The sequence below is a fragment of the Salmo salar genome, chromosome ssa14, assembly GCF_905237065.1.
Source record: "Salmo salar chromosome ssa14, Ssal_v3.1, whole genome shotgun sequence".
Classification (NCBI taxonomy): domain Eukaryota; kingdom Metazoa; phylum Chordata; class Actinopteri; order Salmoniformes; family Salmonidae; genus Salmo; species Salmo salar.
Window position 1 is genome coordinate 22,755,864 of NC_059455.1, and position 20,409 is coordinate 22,776,272.

The 20,409-nt window shown below is 42.1% G+C and overlaps 1 protein-coding gene across 3 annotated transcripts in view; it reads left to right on the top strand.

Annotated features, from left to right (window-relative positions):
* The window catches only part of LOC106569075 (tenascin-R), a 127,403-nt gene that overhangs the window by 72,574 nt on the left and 34,420 nt on the right, over positions 1–20,409 (top strand). For 2 of the 3 annotated variants that reach the window (XM_045694089.1, XM_045694090.1), the window contains 8 exons: positions 955–1,431; positions 9,054–9,317; positions 10,528–10,643; positions 12,774–12,924; positions 16,186–16,455; positions 16,895–17,098; positions 19,761–19,850; positions 20,101–20,364. In XM_045694089.1, the coding sequence (XP_045550045.1) occupies positions 955–1,431; positions 9,054–9,317; positions 10,528–10,643; positions 12,774–12,924; positions 16,186–16,455; positions 16,895–17,098; positions 19,761–19,850; positions 20,101–20,364 (1,836 nt within the window). The remainder of the gene's footprint in view (positions 1–954; positions 1,432–9,053; positions 9,318–10,527; positions 10,644–12,773; positions 12,925–16,185; positions 16,456–16,894; positions 17,099–19,760; positions 19,851–20,100; positions 20,365–20,409) is intronic. The other variant, XM_045694091.1, reaches the window with a different exon arrangement.

A 20,409-nucleotide genomic window follows, 5' to 3' on the forward strand; every position in this document is an offset into this window, starting at 1 on the left:
GGACCATCAGGTGACAAAAACCTCCAGGGTACCATGACACAATATCCTAAGAACGCTCAGGGGACCTTCGGGGGACCATGACACAAAGTCCAAAGAACATCGTAAAAACATATTTGAGGATGTCCCTGGGACAACCGGGAACTGACAAAACCACAAGAATGTTCAGGGGACCTTCAGGGGACCATCACACATCGTCCAAATAAATGTCTTAAAAAGGTCCCCGGGACAAACAGGGAACTATAAAAAGGTCCCCCAGAGAATGTTCCCTTCGGACCATCATGTGGGACCATCACGTGACAAACCCGAAAGACTAGTCAAATTAAAGTCTTGAAAACGTCCTAATAAGGTCCTGACATTGTCATGACAGGGTCTTCAGCGAAGTCCTGGTAACTTACAGGGAACTAGACAAAGGTCCCCCAGGGAACATTCCCTTGGGACCATCAAGCAACGTTCTTAGAATGTTTAAGAACGTCAGTGGGATAATGTCGCGCCAAAACCCTAAAGGGACCTTATAGGAACATCACCGAAAGTCCTCAGGACATCTCCTGTTTGCTGGGCAGTTTTTTAATAGATGCATGCTTATTGATAACTGGAAGAAATCAAGTGCACATCCCAAAAAAAATAATTCAAACCAACAAATCTTTTTTGCATCTTCAACATAGGATTCACTACAAAACCCTTTGTCTGAAAATCTTATACACTATTTTAGGCACATCCTTTGGAACATTGGCTTTTCTAGATATAGCCACTATATTATGATCACTACATACAATGGGTGTGGACACAGCTTGAGAACAAAGTTATACAGCGTTTCTAAGGTTCATAGGTTTATTTTACACTGTTACACTGTTGCATTTTTAAAAAATGTACATTGTTGCAACAGACGATGTTAGCATTAGTAAACCATACAGTATATTTAATGATGTGATATTGAGTCTTTCTTTCTTCCTCTAGGTCGCCTGGACTTCATCCCCCAGTGCAGTGGCCATGGCAGCTTCAACATGGACCTGTGCGGCTGTGTGTGTGAGTACGGTTGGACGGGCAAGAACTGCTCTGAGCCTCGCTGCCCAGACGACTGCTCCGGACAGGGAGAGTGTATGGAGGGCGAGTGTGTCTGTGACCGTGACTTCGGAGGTGACAACTGCTCGGAGCCCCGCTGCCCGGCGGACTGCTCCGGTCGAGGGCTGTGCATAGACGGGGAATGTATATGTGAGGAGAATTTCACTGGAGAGGACTGTACGCTTGGTCGCTGCCTCAACGACTGCTCTGACCAAGGCCTGTGCACCAATGGGACCTGCCAGTGTCGCCCGGGATACGTGGGAGAAGACTGCTCTCTGGCCTACTGCGCCAACAACTGCAGTCAGAAGGGCATCTGTAAGGAGGGCTTCTGTGCCTGCCAAGAGGGCTTTGCTGGAGACGACTGCTCTTTAGGTGAGAGAAAGGGAACAACAGGAAAACATACAGTAGCTCCTCTGAGAGAATTATTTACCTTTATACTTTTTGCCATTGTTGTTTCGAAGGTTGGATATATGGGTGGATATTTGGTTATATGAGACAAGCATTAGCCTAATATGCTGACTAGAACGGGCAGGCGCGATGCATGTTGATTTCGTCTATCCACACCAGACACGATCAGGACACGCAGGGTGAAATATCAAAACGAGCTCTGAATCAACTATATTCATTTGGTGACAGGTCGAATATTCAGAGAGGTTATGGTAAGAAGTTGTCTCAGTCTGCATTTGGTTCTTTGGGGATATCTAAGCCTGCGTATCTGCCAAATATTTCCAAGAATGATGTTTTTACAGATAATAGCAATATTCTCCATGCAATAGCAGCTGAATCCACAGATCTTGCCCTACAAAACAGTAGTCAAACACCTCTTGTAGCCCCTCTGTGCTTCAAATAGTAGCTATAAAATTGGTGATGGCTTGCTGTGTAACAGCATTCATTTGTCAAAAGTCACATTAACTGAAGCTGAAGCAATATCTGAATCACACTAGCCTGGATTCACAGCTAGTTCTCAGAAAAAGGCTGCTGCTTCCCACTGGCGTAACGCAGTTTCTCCCCCTCCCACCCTTCCCCATATCCCGGTGCGCCAGTACTGATTCCTCCTATTGCTATAGACATCTGTCATCTCACAAGTGAAACGAAAAAGAGCCTCTACTACCTATACTCTACCTCATTTTCAGCAGAACCTACTGGAGCTAAAATTGCTTATTTCTTTGCAATTAGAGTTAAAATAACAGAGGCGCGTGTGGGAGAGGTTGCGGAATGCAAAAAGAGGCCATTCAATTACCAGCACTTATTCAGGACTCATAGGGTGGCCTGCATTGTAAGTGTTTCATATTATCAAAGTAGAAAAATCAGGATATGCTTTTGTGGCCCCATTTTCTCCTACTATGAAAATAATGAGACTATGGAATTTAAATTAGGTATTTGGCGATGTGAAAATGTAAAAACAAAGCAGCTGCATTCACATGATGAGTTGCCTTAACATCACTATCATTCAAAATTCTAGTCATTATGACTCCACCACTTTGCTAAAATGTCTCACATTGGAAAATGATTATGCATGACTTAAAGGTTTTCACAATTGTTTTTAACCCACGAAAACAAATATACTTTTGAAGTCGAAAGTTTACATACACTTAGGTTGGAGTCATTAAAACTCATTTTTCAACCACTCCACAAATTTCTTGTTAACAAACTATAGTTTTGGCAAGTAGGTCAGGACATCTACTTTGTGCGTGACAAGTAATCTTTCCAACAATTGTTTACAGACAGATTATTTAACTAATAATTCACTGTATAACACAAATCCAGTGGGTCAGATGTTAACATACACTAAGTTGACTGTGCCTTAAAACAGCTTGGAAAATTCCAGAAAATTATGTCATGGCTTTAGAAGCTTTTGATAGGCTAATTGACATCATTTGGGTCAATTGGGGGTGTACCTGTGGATGTATTTCAAGGCCTACATTCAAACTTAGTGCCTCTTTGCTTGACATCATAGGAAAATCAAAATAAATCAGCCAAGACCTCAGAAACACAATTGTAGACCTCCACAAGTCTCGTTCATCCTTGGAAGCAATTTCCAAATGCTTGAAGGTACCACGTTCATCTGTACAGACAATAATACACAAGTATAAACTCCATGGGACCACGCAAGCCGTCATACTCCTCAGGAAGGAGACGCGTTCTGTCTCCTAGAGATGAACCTACTTTGGTGCAAAAAGTGCAAATCAATCTGAGAACAACAGCAAAGGGCCTTGTGAAGATGCTGGAGGGAACAGGTACAAACATATCTATATCCACAGTAAAACAAGTCCTATATCGACATAACCTGAAAGGCCGCTCAGCAAGGAAGAAGCCACTGCTCCAAAACCGCCAAATAAAAGCCAGACTGTGGTTTGCAACTGCACATGTGGACAAAGATCATACTTTTTGGAGAAATTTCCTCTGGTCTAATTAAACAAAAATAGAACTGTTTGGCCATAATGACCATCGTTATGTTTGGAGGAAAAAGGGGGAGGCTTGCAAGCCGAAGAACACCATCTCAACCGTGAAGCACGGGGTGGCAGCATCATGTTGTGGGGGTGCTTTGCTGCAGGAGGGACTGGTGCACTTCACAAAATAGATGGCATCATGAAGCAGGAAAATTATGTGGATATATTGAAGCAACATCTCAAGACATCAGTCAGGAAGTTAAAGCTTGGTTGCAAATGGGTCTTTCAACTGGACAATGAACCCAAGCATACTTCCAAAGTTGTGGCAAAATGGCTTAAGGACAACAAAGTCAAGGTATTGGAGTGGCCATCACAAAGCCCTGACCTCAATCCTATAGAACATTTGTGGGCAGAACTGAAAAACCATGTGCGAGCAAGGAGGCCTACAAACCCCGACTCAGTTAGACCAGCTCTGTCAGGAGGAATGGGCCAACATTCACCCAACTTATTGTGGGAAGCTTGTGGAAGGCTACCTGAAATGTTTGACCCAAGTTAAGCAATTTAAAGGCAATGCTACTACATACTGATTGAGTGTATGTAAACTTCTGACCCACTGGGAATGTGATGAATGAAATAAAAGCTGAAATAAATCATTCTATCTGTTATTATTCTGACATTTCACATTCTTAAAATAAAGTGGTGATCCTAACTGACCTAAGACATGGCATTTTTACTAGGATTAAATGTCAGGAATTGTTAAGAACTGAGTTTAAATGTATTTGGCTAAGGTGTATGTAAACTTCCGACTTCAGCTGTACCTAATGCAAATGGTTTCGAAGTTTGTGCCAGAGAAATACTGTACAGGAGCTCTCACTAGTAGTCAGATGGTTGCATGTGAGCCTGTCAATCCTGTCACTTCCTCTTGTTAACAGAGTTGTTCACTGACTGACAGACATTTTCAGTCAGAGAGAACACATCAATGACCTTGCCTTTCCAGAATGCCCCACAGAAATAGAACCAACAATTTTGACTTCAAACATTCTTTGACAAAACCTACACTTTCAACTTTTATACAGTAGCTCAGCTGCATTAAATAGACAATTGATTTTCTACTCAGTCTTCATGACACCTGCATTTTGTATCACCCTTTTCCATTATTGCTCAACTGAACTGAGTGATGGAAGAGAATATGAATTTGGAATCGATAGCTCAATCCACCAGAGGTAGAAGTAGCTTTGCTTAGCCTCCTCCGGAGCCACACGTCTTCACTGCGTCCTCATTAATGTATTCACTCCAAAAAGCATAGCTAACTTCAAAATTGTGTGTCATTTTTAGGATAACCTCATTACAGCAGTTTAAACAATGCAACAATCTTCCATAATGTTGTGTAATACAATGACCTCTGGCCTGTTTAGAATTTCTGATAAACAGTCCCAAAACACCAAACTGTAATTACGCTTTCATAAGTCATTCGCTGCCCCGTAAAAAGAAGATCAGTCAAGCAGCGAGTCTGTTTGCTGTGAGCAATAATAAGTGAAATGGATGGAAACAGAAAACAGTGATGTGATGTAGTACTCAGCTGTGCTGTGGGGCATTGGCCTCATCATGCCAGAGTCCTGACCCTCAGTGTAGATCAGTGCAGCGGTACAATGGTTCACTCCCCTCCTCCCTCTGCTGATCCATCCAAATCAAATCAAATTGTATTTGTCACATGCAGTGAATACAACAGGTGTAGACTTTACTGTGAAATGCTTACTTGCGAGCCCTTTCCCAACAATGTAGAGTTAAAAAGTAAGATCATTTTGCTAAATAAAAAAGGAAACAGTAACACAATAAAATAACAATAACGAGGCTATATACAAGGAGTTCTAATACCTAGTCAATATGCAGGGGTATGAGGTAGTTAAGTAAATTTAGGTAATATATGTAACAGTCGTCTGAAGGTGAAGAGGTGGACCAAAGCGCAGTGTGGTAAGTGCTCATGATTATTTATTTTCAAGAAACACTCAAACAAAATAACAAAAGGGAAAAACTAAAACGTACAGTTCCGTCAGGCACATACGCTAAACAGAAAATAACCTCCCACAAAACTCAGGTGGAAAACAGGCTGCCTAAGTATGATTCCCAATCAGAGACAACAATAGACAGCTGCCTCTGATTGGGAACCACACTCGGCTCAAAAACAAAGAAATAGAAAACATAGATATTCCCACCCGAGTCACACCCTGACCTAACCAAACATAGAGAATAAATAAGATCTCTAAGGTCAGGGCGTGACAGAATATCCATGTAGGTAGGGGTAAAAGTGACTAGGCAATCAGGATAGATAAAAAAAACAGAGAAGCCGCAGCGTAGGTGAAGAGAGTGAAAGAGTGTGAAACTGTGTGTGTGTGTGCCTGCGTGTGTATGTGGGGCGTTAATATGTATGTGTGTGTGTGTGTGTGTGTGTGTGTGTGTGTGTGTGTGTGTGTGTGTGTGTGTGTGTGTGTGTGTGTGTGTGTTTGGTGTGTGTGAGCATATGTAGTGTGTGTATGTGTGTATTGGAGTATCAGTGTAGTATGTGTAAGTGGGTGGGTAGAGTCCAGTGAGAGTGCATAGAGCCAGTGCAAGGGGGGCAATGCAAATTGTCCGGGTAGCCATTTGTTTAACTGTTTAGCAGTCTTATGGCTTCGGGGGTAGAAGCTGTTCTCTGTGATTAATGAGAGGCAGATATATTGTAGGCCTAGTACTGGAGGGAGGGTGTGGCCTGTCTCAAAGACTGTGTCATAGTATTCATAGCTTATTTTGAAAAGGCTTTTGATAAAGTATGACTAGAATTTATATAAAATGCCTGGACCATTTTCATTTTGGAGAATAGTAACCCCCTACTTCTCAGGCAGTACTGTCAAGGGGAGTGATGCAAGGTTGTCCACTGTTAGCATATCTATTTATTATGGCCATCGAGATGTTATCTATTCCAATTTGATCGAACAATAATATCAAGGGGTTAGAAATACGGGGCTTAAAAACAAAGGTTGTCATTGTACACTGACTACATGTTTTCTTTTTCATTCGTAATTTGGGTCCCTGCACAGCCTCATAGAGGATAGAGATAATTGATCTAACCTCTCTGGATGACAACCTAACTATGATAAGTGTACCATATTAAGTATTGGATCGATACTGTGTAGTTTACCAATAAAATGGTCTGATGGTGAAGTGGACATACTCAGTATTAATATCCCGAAAGACAGAAACAATCTCACTACAATACATTTTAATAGAAAGTTAGAACTTGTTGCCATGGAAAGGTAAACACCTGTCTATTTGTGGAAAAATCACCCTTATTAATTTAGTCATATCCCATTTTACATATTTACTTATGGCCCTGCCTTAAATTATATGAGCAAAAAATATGAAATAATCTTCAGAATATACAGCGCATTTGGAAAGTATTCAGACCCCTTGACTTTTTTCACATTTTGTTATGTTGCAGCCTTATTATGAAATGTATTAAATCTACACACAATACCTCATAATTACAAAGCAAAAACAGGTATTTAGAAATTTTTGCAAATGTAAAAACGGAAAAATCACATTTACATAAGTATTCAGACCCTTTACTCAGTAGTTTGTTGAAGCACCTTTGGCAGCACTGGGAGAGAATCCTGACCAGTTGTATCACCACCTGGTATGGGAACTGCTCGGCATCCGACCATAAGGCACTACAGACGGCAGTGCGTACGGCCCAGTACATCACTGGGGCCAAGCTTCCTGCCATCCAGGACCTATATACTAGGCGGTGTCAAGTCATAGATTGTTCTCTCTGCTACCGCACGGCAAGCGGTACCAAAGTCTAGGTCCAAAAGGCTCCTTAACAGCTTCTATCCCCAAGCCATAAGACTTCTGAACAATTAATCAAATGGCCCCCCAGACTATTTACATTGACACTGTGTTTTTACACTGCTGCTACTCGCTGTTTATTATCTATGCATAGTCACTTTATCCATGCCTACATGTACAAATTACCTCGACTAACCTGTACCCCCGCACATTGACTCGGTACAGCTACCCCCTGTATAAAGCCTTGTTATTGTTATTTATTGTGTTACTTTAAAAAATGTTTTTATTTATATATATTTTCTTAACTCTATTTCTTGAACTGCATTGTTGGTTAAGGGCTTGTAAGTAAGCATTTCTCGGTAAGGTGTGACAAATACACCTGTTGTATTCGGTGTGACAAATACAATTTGATTTGATTTAAATCTGTAGAAACTATGAGAATGAAAAGGTTCAGAACTTTTGTGAAACATTACAGCACAGTTGAAAAATATATGGCATTTAGTAATCACTGGATGGTTTTCAGAACTAGATGGAAGGGGCTGAGTGTAGCTGAAGGGTGTGACAAAAAAAAGAAAGAAAAAAAAGAAAAGTAGTATATATGTATAGTATGTATACGCTGTAAGTAGAAGCCGAAGTATTGTCCATTCGTTTACTCCAATTAAGGCAGGGGTAGTAGGGTTTGGAAAAAATATATATACAGATATATGTATATGGGGGATTGGAAATTACATTCATAGAACACACAATCTGCCGGCAATATTAAAGCTGATCTACTCCCTAAAAAAAATTAAAATACAATAGTAAGACTGCATCTCAAATGGCATCCTATTCCCTTTATGGTGCACTACTTTTGACCACAGCTCTATGGGACTTGGTCAAAAGAAGTGCGTTATAATTGACAATAGGGTGCCATTTGGGATGTACTCAAAGCCCTTCAGAAGGAACGTTGCTCTAAGCATCTAAGCATATGCTTCACGTGGAGACTCTCTTCATTCTGTTAGAAGGCTTAGTTAAAGTGCTCACTCCCTATACCCCATATCAATCACCTTACTACTGGTTCCCTTTTTTGTGTCTTACTTAAGACTGAATCTGGTCCATGTGATAAATCTTCCTAAGTGATGCCGCAGGACTTCTCCTCACTCCAGGGTCAGTCTCGAGGAGGAGGCAGGTTCGGCTCCATCTGTCGTGTGCGTGTGGCAGTAACTCAAACTCTTCCTTGAGTCCCTCAACAGCTCCCCTAGGAGGGCTTAATGCTCCACCACCACCACCACCACTGAGCCCAATCTACAGAGGAAAGTCCCACACCACTAGCTGCCTTCAGGACAAGATCTGTTACTCACTCTCTCTGATTGAGCTGTAAACTTATACACTCCTGTTTATGCAGGGCTTCATTTGCATTCTACACTCAAACCCTCTCAGGCTTATGGCATGGCTCTGTCCCAGTTGCCCCAAGAATATCAATCCCTTCCCCGAATCCACTCTCATATACAAGCTTAGTTGTGGTAGTGGCACCACTGGGGTATTGTAAGTTAAAAGGAACAGGTCTTGGACTGTTTGTTTCCTCTGCATTTTGGGTCACTTTGGGTGATTTCAACACACATTTGGAAGTCAAGTGCACATCAGAATGTGTTGTTTATACAGTACATGTGGGTTAAGTGGGACCTAAGTGAATATAATAAGTAAGTCAGTCTTCACCTGCTACAGTAGGTGCAATATAATGCATGGAAGTTCAAGTTTGCAAGGTTTTGATTTCATACTATGCAAACAACATTTCATCTACAGTGGCTCCGGATCTGAACCTGCATGTGCGGGGAGTGACAGAGCGTACCATTGACCTGGAGTGGGAGGGGTCGGTGTTGATGACAGACTACCTAGTCACCTACGTGGCCACCAGCCCAGGTGGGGTCCAGCTGGAGATCAGGGTCCCTGGGAACACCACTACCTGCAGTATTCCAGACCTGGAGCCTGGCATCGAGTACAACATCAACGTCTACGCTGTGCTCAACAACGTCATCAGTGTTCCTGCCAATGCTCAGGTGTCAACCTGTGAGTACAACAGGCAGCCATTTTCTATTACTATTTTATTTGGGACCCTGCTTAAGTCCTCCACAAAGTCAAATTTTTTCTGCTTAGGTTTCCTTTCAGGTGTCAACCTTGGTACTACAACATACAGACATCCACTTTCTACTTATCACACTTCTTCTTTTACAGGAAAGTGGTCTTAGAAGGTTTATTGTACCGTCACAGACCGGGGAGGGATTTTTGATTTGAGTTGATTTATTAGGATCCCCATTGGCCAACGCCAAGGTCAGAACACTTGAAACTTTTCACACACAAAAGTGATTGCACTATGGATGCTATGGGAAAAAAATGCTACTTGCCAGAACTGAAACATGTCACGTAAATTTTACCCACAAACAAAACAACCATTGTTATACTGTATACACTAGGCACCTTGTCCTCACCATTGAAATCTGGGCACTTAGGTTTTCCACAACAACAACGCAAAAACTGACACATACTTTCAATGACAAGTTTTGAGAAAAATCCTGTTGGAAGGAGGCCCATCTTTGACAACAGGATGTGATTAGACTCTTGCCACCTCCTGGGTTTAAATGCCAGATTGGCAAATTGCTGCAGGCTCTCAGTTTCCAGTCAATATTTCTCAGACATATGCAAAACTCTCCTTCAGGCCCAGAATAGAACATGTTTATACAGTAAACATTCAATTATCTCACGGACTGATTGGGCCTTTGCTAAATAATTACAGCTCTCATCAGCAGGCAACACTCCTGGTTCTGATATTATCACTAATTTTGAAATGATCAAGTAAATAGAGACAGGAGTATGTTCATGCAATTATGCTCAAGTTTTTTTCTCTCTCCCTATAATATAATTATTAAGCTTTGCATAGTTCATTTTTTGCATAGTTATTTTATGTTTCATATGACTGATGTACTGTATCTGGACATGTTGTGTTTTCATTACCGGTATGTGTTTATAGCTCAAAGATGACCTAATGAAGAAACGTTTTATATAGGGACCATGTAAACAATTATTGTACTAAACAGTTTGTTCAAAAGTAATGGATGTGCACCTGCTGCCTGGCCTGTTGTAGTCCACTAAGAAAGAAACTTTAGCCACAGGGTGAGGTCTTCTTCCCCCTGCCCCTATGCATGGAAAGCTCTGTAAAAAGGGAGATTTATTGAGCATACAGAAGATGGAGGCCTATAATACAGCTCTCCTTGCCTCAAAGATCTCTCAAATCCAGACGGTTTAGTCTTCAAATCCATCACAGAGACGTCCGTGGAGGTGCAGTGGCAACCATTCTACTACTCGTTTGATGGCTGGGAAATAAGCTTCATTCCAAAGGTAAGGTTTCACCAACAGAGAGGACAGATATTTATTCAATACTGGCTACATCACTAAACATTTGAATGAATAAATGTTGTTACAGTGTAGACATATTGTTACATACATTTGTTACTTTTAACAGATGCCCTTATCCAGAGTGACTTACAGGAGCAATTGGCTACCTGCCACCCTATCTCTAGAATCCCCGACCATGCAGATAATCTTTCTGCCTAGGGATTGGTGGAAAACTGGTTTGAATTTGAACAAAACAGAAGTTTGTATTAAACATTAATCAAAACCATACAAATCTTGACATCTACCTTACCTACAGTATTTCTGAAAGAAAAATGTACTCAAGAACAGCTTCCCCATAGAGATGAAAGAATTCAGGTTTGGCGATGTTCTGGGAAGAGCAGTGTGGCACTGTACACAGCAGTATGCTGAACAACAACAACAACAAACACACTGTACAATAAAACCTGTCATTTTCAACTCAGTCTGCTTACATCTCAGGAGAGTTCCTTTTGAAATAACAACATTATATTACTATATTTATTACTACAACATTATATTGCAACATTATATATATTTTTGATATGGCCATCCATGGGTAGATTTTTACTCTTGGATGGTAGAAATAGTGGAACATTTGGGGAGGGGATTGATTTTTTTACCCTTCAACTTAAAGTCTACCAAATTAGATGATGGATTGCCCAAGGCTTATTGACGATTAGGTGGATCAGCAAGCAGGAGCCATTTTCAAACCCATAGCCATATTAGCCACAGGTTCAAAGTTAGGAGAGCTTTCCCTTTAATTCCCTCTATAAACACCAGGTACTCTTATCCTCAGTCCCTCTCTCTATAATTGGCTTTCTCCTTTAGGTGTTCCTAGCTAGGAGGATAGAAGTTTGGCTGGGCTCAAGGACTTAAAGCTGGGGTTTTTAGATGAAAAGCATAAATGCCATGGAAACAAACTCGGGAAAGCTCTTTTGGAGGTGACAGACTATGAATACAAAGCGACATGGGAGTATTTGGGTCACAGTGCACTTTAATCTACATCATTGGGTGTGAGGCTGCCTACTACAGTGGACTCTGCTAGCTAGCTCCTTCTCCATAAGGGGTCTGAGTTCAAACTCAACGTCGTCACTTAGAAATCATATTAGAAGTCAGAGTTTCGACCCCTCTGGATTTAATCCAAAATAAAAGATTAACAATAAGGTAATGGATGTGAGCATAAAAGTGGCAGCTGGGGACAAACAAGAGTTCACAGTGCCAAAAGCACAAAGAGATGAGAGCTTGCCCACTGAGTCCCCCCACACAAACTGCCATTATCTGAGACAGAGTGACCCTGGAATTGATATATTCCAGGGTCACTTCAGTCAGCCAGTCAGCAGGTAGTCTAGCTGTTTGACTGTTGGGCCAGTAATCGAAAAATCAACACATTACACTACACCTATCAATCATCAACCTGTCAAATCAAACATTATGTACATCACCCTTTTTACTAAGTCATTTAGCACAGAACTCTTAACAAGACCTGGAGCTTAACCACCAAAAGAACAACCAACGCAAGCAGAATTTATCATAAAGCCAATCACAATATCATATTTATAGATGCCATAACTTGGTGCCCGTCAGAGCAGTGAGGGTTGAGTTTTATTCAGATCCTTCCTCTGCATAAACATCTGTCTGGGGGAGTAGCTCACATGGAACCATGCATCACTCCTCCATCAAAAGCAGGTGGGATTGTTTACCTGTGTATGTATGAGAGGACCAGGGCCAGATTACCGAACAGGCACGCAGGGCACCTTTTTGGGGGGAGGTTGGGGCTCCCCCTGGAGAATGGGGGCTCTCAGATAGCGTAAGATAGCAAAATGTGTAGAATTGCAGTAAATTTGATTTAAAACGTTTGGTGCCCCAAATGCAGTAGTCTGTCCCAGGAGAGGAGCCCAAGTGAAGCCAGAAAGTGTGTCCCAAATTGCACCCTGTTCCCTTTATAGTGCACACATTTTTACCAGAGCCTTATTGACCCTGGTCAAAAGTAGTGGACTATATAGGGAATAGGGATCCATTTGGAAACCATACTGTATATGACAAGAGGAGCCCAAGTGAAGCCAGAGGGTTCTGCCTGTCTGTGTTCTCTGACAGGACAATGATGGAGGGATGACAGCCCAGCTGCCCAGCACCATCACTTCATTCCACCAGACAGGCCTGAGACCAGGGGAGGAGTACACCGTCAACCTGGTAGCTCTCAGGGACCAGGGCCGCAGCCAGCCCGTATCCGCCATCGTCACCACATGTATGTATGGTTTCGTCGGTGATCCCATAAACCTCACAAAGCCATCATTAGCAAACTTCTATCCATCTACTACTATACATATACATTCGGTTGTAGAAATATCCTTACTTGTGGGTGTTTGAGGTCGCAGACCTGTGGAAGTCTCATTGTATGACATCCATATTAGGAAGTCCCATAGTTTTCAGGCTAAACTCCCTGTCACTGAAAATGAGTCTCTTTGCCTCTCATATGTTGTCTCTGATATGTTCCGGTATCCCCACCCCATACACTGTTCTCACCGTGTGACAGTCTTTAGTCTAGTCAGTGTAGCTCAGAAAAAGAGCACTCAAGATAGGGGAACTCACACATACACATCTCACACACACCACATGCATCACACAGCTAAGACTAATTGAAAATGTCACCTTGACGAATGGCTTGGTCTGCCAGCAATTATGCACTTAATGTAAACCTCACCCAGGAATTCCTCAGAGTGACAGTTCCAGAGAGTAGGATTAGATTCAATTGAACGTTTCCATAACAATTCAAATTACGTGTCCGCAGTGAAAACACCATTCATTTTCCAACCCTGGCCCACTGTCAGTTGTAATTAAGTAGGCATTCATAATTCATGAGCATTTATAAATTCTTCAACATATCCACCTGCAGATACCTTATTGGATAAATAAAGACATATTTGAAGTCACTAAATTATTTCTGGGTGTAAAGATTTAGCCACCCTTCTTCGAGGAAAGAAAAAAAAGAAAACAATATCAAACTTCTGATGAGGGAATTCATTCTTGGCCAAGAATCTTGAAACCCCTTGTGCGATCTTCAAGGAAACATTGTACGCTCTTTTCTGTCAGGTTTGCTGTAAGAAGAGTTTCGCAGTCAGGTACAGTAGGTGTTCCAGGTGTTAATGTTTGGGTCAGAAGCATGGGAGAGGTTTAGCTTCGTTACAAGGTCTGTTGAAGCAGCAGATGTTCCCTGCTGCAGCCTCAGTGAAAAACAAGTTCATTATAAGGAAAGCCAATTAGCACACTCTGAGAGAAATGTGACTAATCAGACATGTGACTAATCACCACTCTGACATTGTTCCCTCCCAGAATGACAATGCTATAAAATAAGTCTACTGTTCAGTAGATTTACTCTCCAGCAAATGTTCCTCCACCCCCAATAATGTTTTTTTGAATGCTCATATAGCCAACAGCATAATGTGTTTTTTCCCAGACGTAATCTAATTATTGTTGGATCCACACAATTGACATGGAGGCAATTTGATTATTGGGTGTATTTTCAGTTGCTATTTCTATAACGCCCCAAGTCTCTTGTTTTGTTTTATATGGTCAGCAATTAATTAACTGCATTCACTGCCAACACCTTCATTTTACCTTTCTAAATGTGATTCAAATTTCAGAAAGGCACTCACATGGTATTTCTGGTAGAACTTCTTGCAGGTGCGTAGGAACAAAGCGATCATTTCAAAGAAAAGTGAAACCTGCACACTGCTCTTCCTAGTATCACTTTCTTTTAAGCTTACATTTCTACATGTGCAAATCAGTGTTTCTTATCAATTCTGGTTCTCTTTGGTACAAAACTAGACATAACTACCTCGTGTCGTATTAGTGTGAATTGTACATACAGTACCAATCAGAAGTTTGGACACACCTACTCATTCAAGGGTTTTTCTTTATTTTTACTATTTTCTACCTTGTAGAAAAATACTGAAAACATCAAAACTATGAAATAACACATATGGAATCATGTAGTGAACCAAAAAGTGTTATACAAATTAAAATATATTTCATATTTGAGATTCTTCAAAGTAGCCACCCTTTGCCATGATGACAGCTTTGCTCACTCTTGGAATTCTCTCAACCAGCTTCACCTGGAATGCTTTTCCAACAGTCTTGAAGGAGTTCCCACATATGCTGAGCACTTGTTGGCTGCTTTTCCTTCACTCTGCAGTCCAACTCATCCCAAACCATCTCAATTGGGTTGAGGTCGGGTGATTGTGGAGGCCAGGTCATCTGATGGAGCACTCCATCACTCTCCTTCTTTGTCAAATAGCCCTTACACAGCCTGGAGGTGTTTTGGGTTATTGTCATGTCGAAAAACAAATGAAAGTCCCACTAAGTGCAAACCAGATGGGAAGGCGTATCACTGCAGGATGCTGTGGTAGACACGCTGGTTAAGTGTGCCTTGAATTCTAAACAAATCATAGACAGTATCACCAGCAAAGCAACCCCACACCATCACACCTCCTCCATGATTCACGGTGGGAACCACACATGCAGAAATCATCCGTTCACCTACTCTGCGTCTCACAAAGACACGGCGGTTGGAACCAAAAATCTCAAATTTGGACTCATTAGACCAAGGACAGATTTCCACCGGTCTAATGTCCATTGCTCGTGTTTCTTGGCTCAAGCAAGCCTTCTAATTATTGGTGTCCTTTAGTAGTGATTTCTTTGCAGCAATTCGACCATGAAGGCCTGATTCACGCAGTCTCTTTGAACAATTGATTTTGAGATGTGTCTGTTACTTGAACTCTGTGAAGCATTTATTTGGGCTTCAATTTCTGATGCTGGTAACTCTAATGAACTTATCCTCTGCAGCAGAGGTAACTCTGGGTCTTCCTTTCCTGTGGTGGTCCTCATGAGAGACAGTTTCATTATAGCACTTGATGGTTTTTGCAACTGCACTTGAAGAAACTTTCAAAGTTCTTGACATTTTCCAGATTGACTGACCTTCATGTCTTAAAGTAATGATGGACTGTCGTTTCTCTTTGCTTATTGGAGCTGTTGTTGCCATAATATGGACCTGGTCTTTTACCAAATAGTGCTATCTTCTGTATACCACCCCTTCCTTGTCACAACAGAACTGATTGGCTCAAACACAATAAGAAGGAAAGAGAATTCACAAATTAACTTTTAACAAGGCACACCTGTTAATTGAAATGCTTTCCAGGTGACTACCTCATGAAGCTGGTTGAGAGAATGCCAAGAGTGTGCAATGCTGTCATCAAGGCAAAGGGTGGCTACTTTGAAGAATCTCAAATATAAAATATATTTTGATTTGTTTAACACTTTTTTGTTTTCTACATTATTCCATGTGTTATTCCAAAGTGTTGATGTCTTTACTATTATTATACAATGTAGAAAATAGTAACAATAAAGAAAAACCCTGTCCAAACCTCTGACGGTACTGTATGCTAACTACCCATATGGATCTCTAGATCATGAACCCTGTCTCCATATTTATCTATGCTATCCCTTACAGTGATTGATGGGCCGACTCAGCTGATAGTGCGCGACGTCTCGGACACGGTGGCCTTCGTGGAGTGGACCAATCCCAAGGCTAAGATCGACCAGATAGTACTGCGTTATGGCCTGGTGGGGGGGGACGGGCCTAAGACCACCTTCCGTCTGCAGCCCACCCTCAGCCAGTACTCCCTGCAGGTGCTGAGACCAGGCTCGCGTTACGAGGTGTCCATCAGTGGTGTTCGCAAGGGCAATGAGAGTGGAACCATCTCCACAGAATTCAGTACCGGTGAGGACCGTCAAAAACAGCTGGACCATACAACCAGCTGCTTCTAGATCATTGTGTATGCCATGTTTGATGGATTTAGTGTATTTCATGTGAACACATACAGCACTGTATACATAACTCTACATCCTTCAAATATACTGTACTATTTGTTAAGCTCTTTACATTTTCACGTCTTCCGTTACAAATACATTAAAGAATGCCAAACATGTAGGCCTACTGGAATGCTTTTTAAAGATGTATTCAGGGCAGAAACAATAACATAGCCATCTAAATAAGTGTAGCTTTGAATGTATTATTTTAAATTCTATTATTATCTCTAATTATTTTATATTTCTATGGTCATATCATCCTGTTTTACTATCTAACTGACTGATGAAACTGCATGTGGAAACCATGTCCCACTTCTGATGATTGGTCTCAGTGGCCCCAACATTGTCAGTTCTGTTGTTCCTCTCAGAGATCGACGCACCCAAGAACCTGCAGGTGCTGTCCAAGGCCTCCACCACCCTGGAGCTGGAGTGGGACAACAGCGAGGCGGAAGTAGAGGGGTACCAGGTGGTCTACAGCACCCTGGCAGGGGACCGGTACGAGAAGGTCATCGTTCCACGCAACGATGGTCCCACCAGCAGAACCACACTCACAGGTGGGGATAACTTTAGTTCATGTTACACCTCTGTTTTTAGGACAAAATAATATAATGTGGGGCCTCCGAAGTTGCACAGTGGTCTAAGGCACTGCATCACAATGCTGAGGCACCACTACAGCCTCGGGTTCGATCCCAGGCTGTGTCACAGCCGGTCATGACCGGGGGCCCCATGGGGCGGCACATAATTGGCCCAGCGTTGTCTGGGTTAGGGGAGGGTTAGTCTGGGGGCTATTTCCTTGGCTCATTGGGCTCTAGCGACTCCTTGTGGCAGGCTGGGTGCCTGCAAGCTGACAACGCCTGGGAGTTGGATGGTGTTTCCTTTGACACATTGGTGCAGCTGGCTTACGGATTAAGCGAGCAGTGTGTTAAGAAGCAACACGGCTTGGCAGGTCATGTTTCGGAGGATGCATGACTCTCAACCTTCGTATCGCTCAAGTCCTTTGGGGAGTTGCAGCGATAAGACAAGATCATAACTACCAATTGCATATTACGAAAAAGGGGTAAAAAAATATATAAGATAACGTTCATGCTTACTATAGTGTAAGGACGTCTGTTGAATAACTGAGCGAGATTCTAATGTCGTGGATTTTATTGAAATTTTATCAAAGTACTGATAGGTTTCCAGACATGAGTTTTCAGATGTCTGTCTTCAGGTGTATGTCTTATGTAAAGGGAATATCAGAATAAGGGAACGCATTGTCTGTGGGATGACAGCTACAGTGAGGGAAAAAAGTATTTGATCCCCTGCTGATTTTGTATGTTTGCCCACTGACAAAGAAATGATCAGTCTATAATTTTAATGGTAGCTTTATTTGAACAGTGAGAGACAGAATTAAAAAAAAAAATTAAAAAAAAACGCATGTCAAAAATGTTATAAATTAATTTGTATTTTAATGAGGGAAATAAGTATTTGACCCCCTCTCAATCAGAAAGATTTCTGGCTCCCAGGTGTCTTTTATACAGGTAACGAGCTGAGATTAGGAGCACACTCTTAAAGGGAGTGCTCCTAATCTCAGTTTGTTACCTGTATAAAAGACACCTGTCCACAGAAGCAATCAATCAATCAGATTCCAAACTCTCCACCATGGCCAAGACCAAAAAGCTCTCCAAGGATGTCAGGGACAAGATTGTAGACCTACACAAGGCTGGAATGGGCTACAAGACCATCGCCAAGCAGCTTGGTGAGAAGGTGACAACAGTTGGTGCGACTATTCGCAAATGGAAGAAACACAAAAGAAGTGTCAATCTCCCTCAGCCTGGGGCTCCATGCAAGATCTCACCTTGTGGAGTTGCAATGATCATGAGAACGGTGAGGAATCAGCCCAGAACTACACGGGAGGATCTTGTCAATGATCTCAAGGCAGCTGGGACCATAGTCACCAAGAAAACAATTGGTAACACACTACGCCGTGAAGGACTGAAATCCTGCAGCGCCCGCAAGGTCCCCCTGCTCAAGAAAGCACATATACATGCCCGTCTGAAGTTTGCCAATGAACATCTGAATGATTCAGAGGACAACTGGGTGAAAGTGTTGTGGTCAGATGAGACCAAAATGGAGCTCTTTGGCATCAACTCAACTCGCCGTGTTTGGAGGAGGAGGAATGCTGCCTATGACCCCAAGAACACCATCCCCACCGTCAAACATGGAGGTGGAAACATTATGCTTTGGGGGGTGTTTTTCTGCTAAGGGGACAGGACAACTTCACCGCATCAAAGGGACGATGGACGGGGACATGTACCGTCAAATCTTGGGTGAGAACCTCCTTCCCTCAGCCAGGGCATTGAAAATGGGTCGTGGATGGACCCAATGGGTCGTGGCTAGAAAATCTGTGGAGGGAGCTGAAGGTTCGAGTTGCCAAACATCAGCCTCGAAACCTTAATGACTTGGAGAAGATCTGCAAAGAGGAGTGGGACAAAATCCCTCCTGAGATGTGTGCAACCTGGTGGCCAACTACAAGAAACGTCTGACCTCTGTGATTGCCAACAAGGGTTTTGCCACCAAGTACTAAGTCATGTTTTGCAGAGGGGTCAAATACTTATTTCCCTCATTAAAATGCAAATCATTTTATAACATTTTTGACATGCGTTTTTCTGGATTTTTTTTGTTGTTATTCTGTCTCTCACTGTTCAAATAAACCTACCATTAAAATGATAGACTGATCATTTCTTTGTCAGTGGGCAAACGTACAAAATCAGCAGGGGCTCAAATACTTTTTTCCCTCATTGTATCAATGCTTTCCTCTCTCCATTTCTGTAACCTTATAAACTCACTGATGTAATAGCGATTTTTACTTTACTGATTAATTATGCGGTTGAAAAAAGGTTAACACAAATCTTAAGAAAACATGATGATGAACAGGGTATTTGGCAAGCCCTTCATTATTAATGCAGTTTTTAATAGGCAGGTCTGTAAGGCTCCATCTGCTTGCTAATTCTTTCTCTTTAATATCATCATACTGTATAGTCCGCCAGGGTATTGCATGGAGAGATTCATTCACATCACCAGCTAATGTTTAATCGTTTTCTATTCACATACTAATTAAAATCAATAGTTGGCCCAGTGTCTTGTGTCTCTCATCGTCCATCTGTCATACTCTCATACACACTCTCTTTCTCCCTCGCTCGCTCTCCTTCTCTCTTCCTCCCTCTCAACCCACAGACTTGTTGCCAGGTACAGAGTATGGCATTGGTATTTCGGCCATGCTTGGCACCAACCAGAGTTCTCCTGCCACAATGAACGCCAGAACTGGTAAGTGAGTTAATCGCCTGGCTCATCTGTGCAAATCAGTGATCTGACACAGAAAATCACAACTACCAGTATCAGTAAACAGAATTTCACCACCATGTTCTCTTTTGTACCCTACGTGTTTTGTTTGTTTGAATTTCATTGAAGCATGAAAAACAGTGTCAAAATACCATTTACTGTATTTAATCTTAAATAGAAATATGTTTATTGGTATGTTGATTATACTTGAACTACTCTTTACTGTGTGTTTCAGGTCTAGATGTCCCCATGGACCTGATTGTGACAGCATCCACAGACAACACCATCACCCTGCTGTGGGGGGTGGTCCAGGGGCCTATCGACCACTACATGGTCACCTACACCTCCTCATCTGGGCTGACCATGGAGGTTACTGTCCCCAAGGACGTGACCACCACCACTCTCAATGACCTGGAGCCAGGCACAGAATACACCATCACTGTAGCTTCCCAGAGAGGCAGGCAGCAGAGCACTGCAGCCACCATCGACGCCTTCACAGGTACTGTAACTGTATTGTACCAGGGCCAAGTAAGTGACATAACTG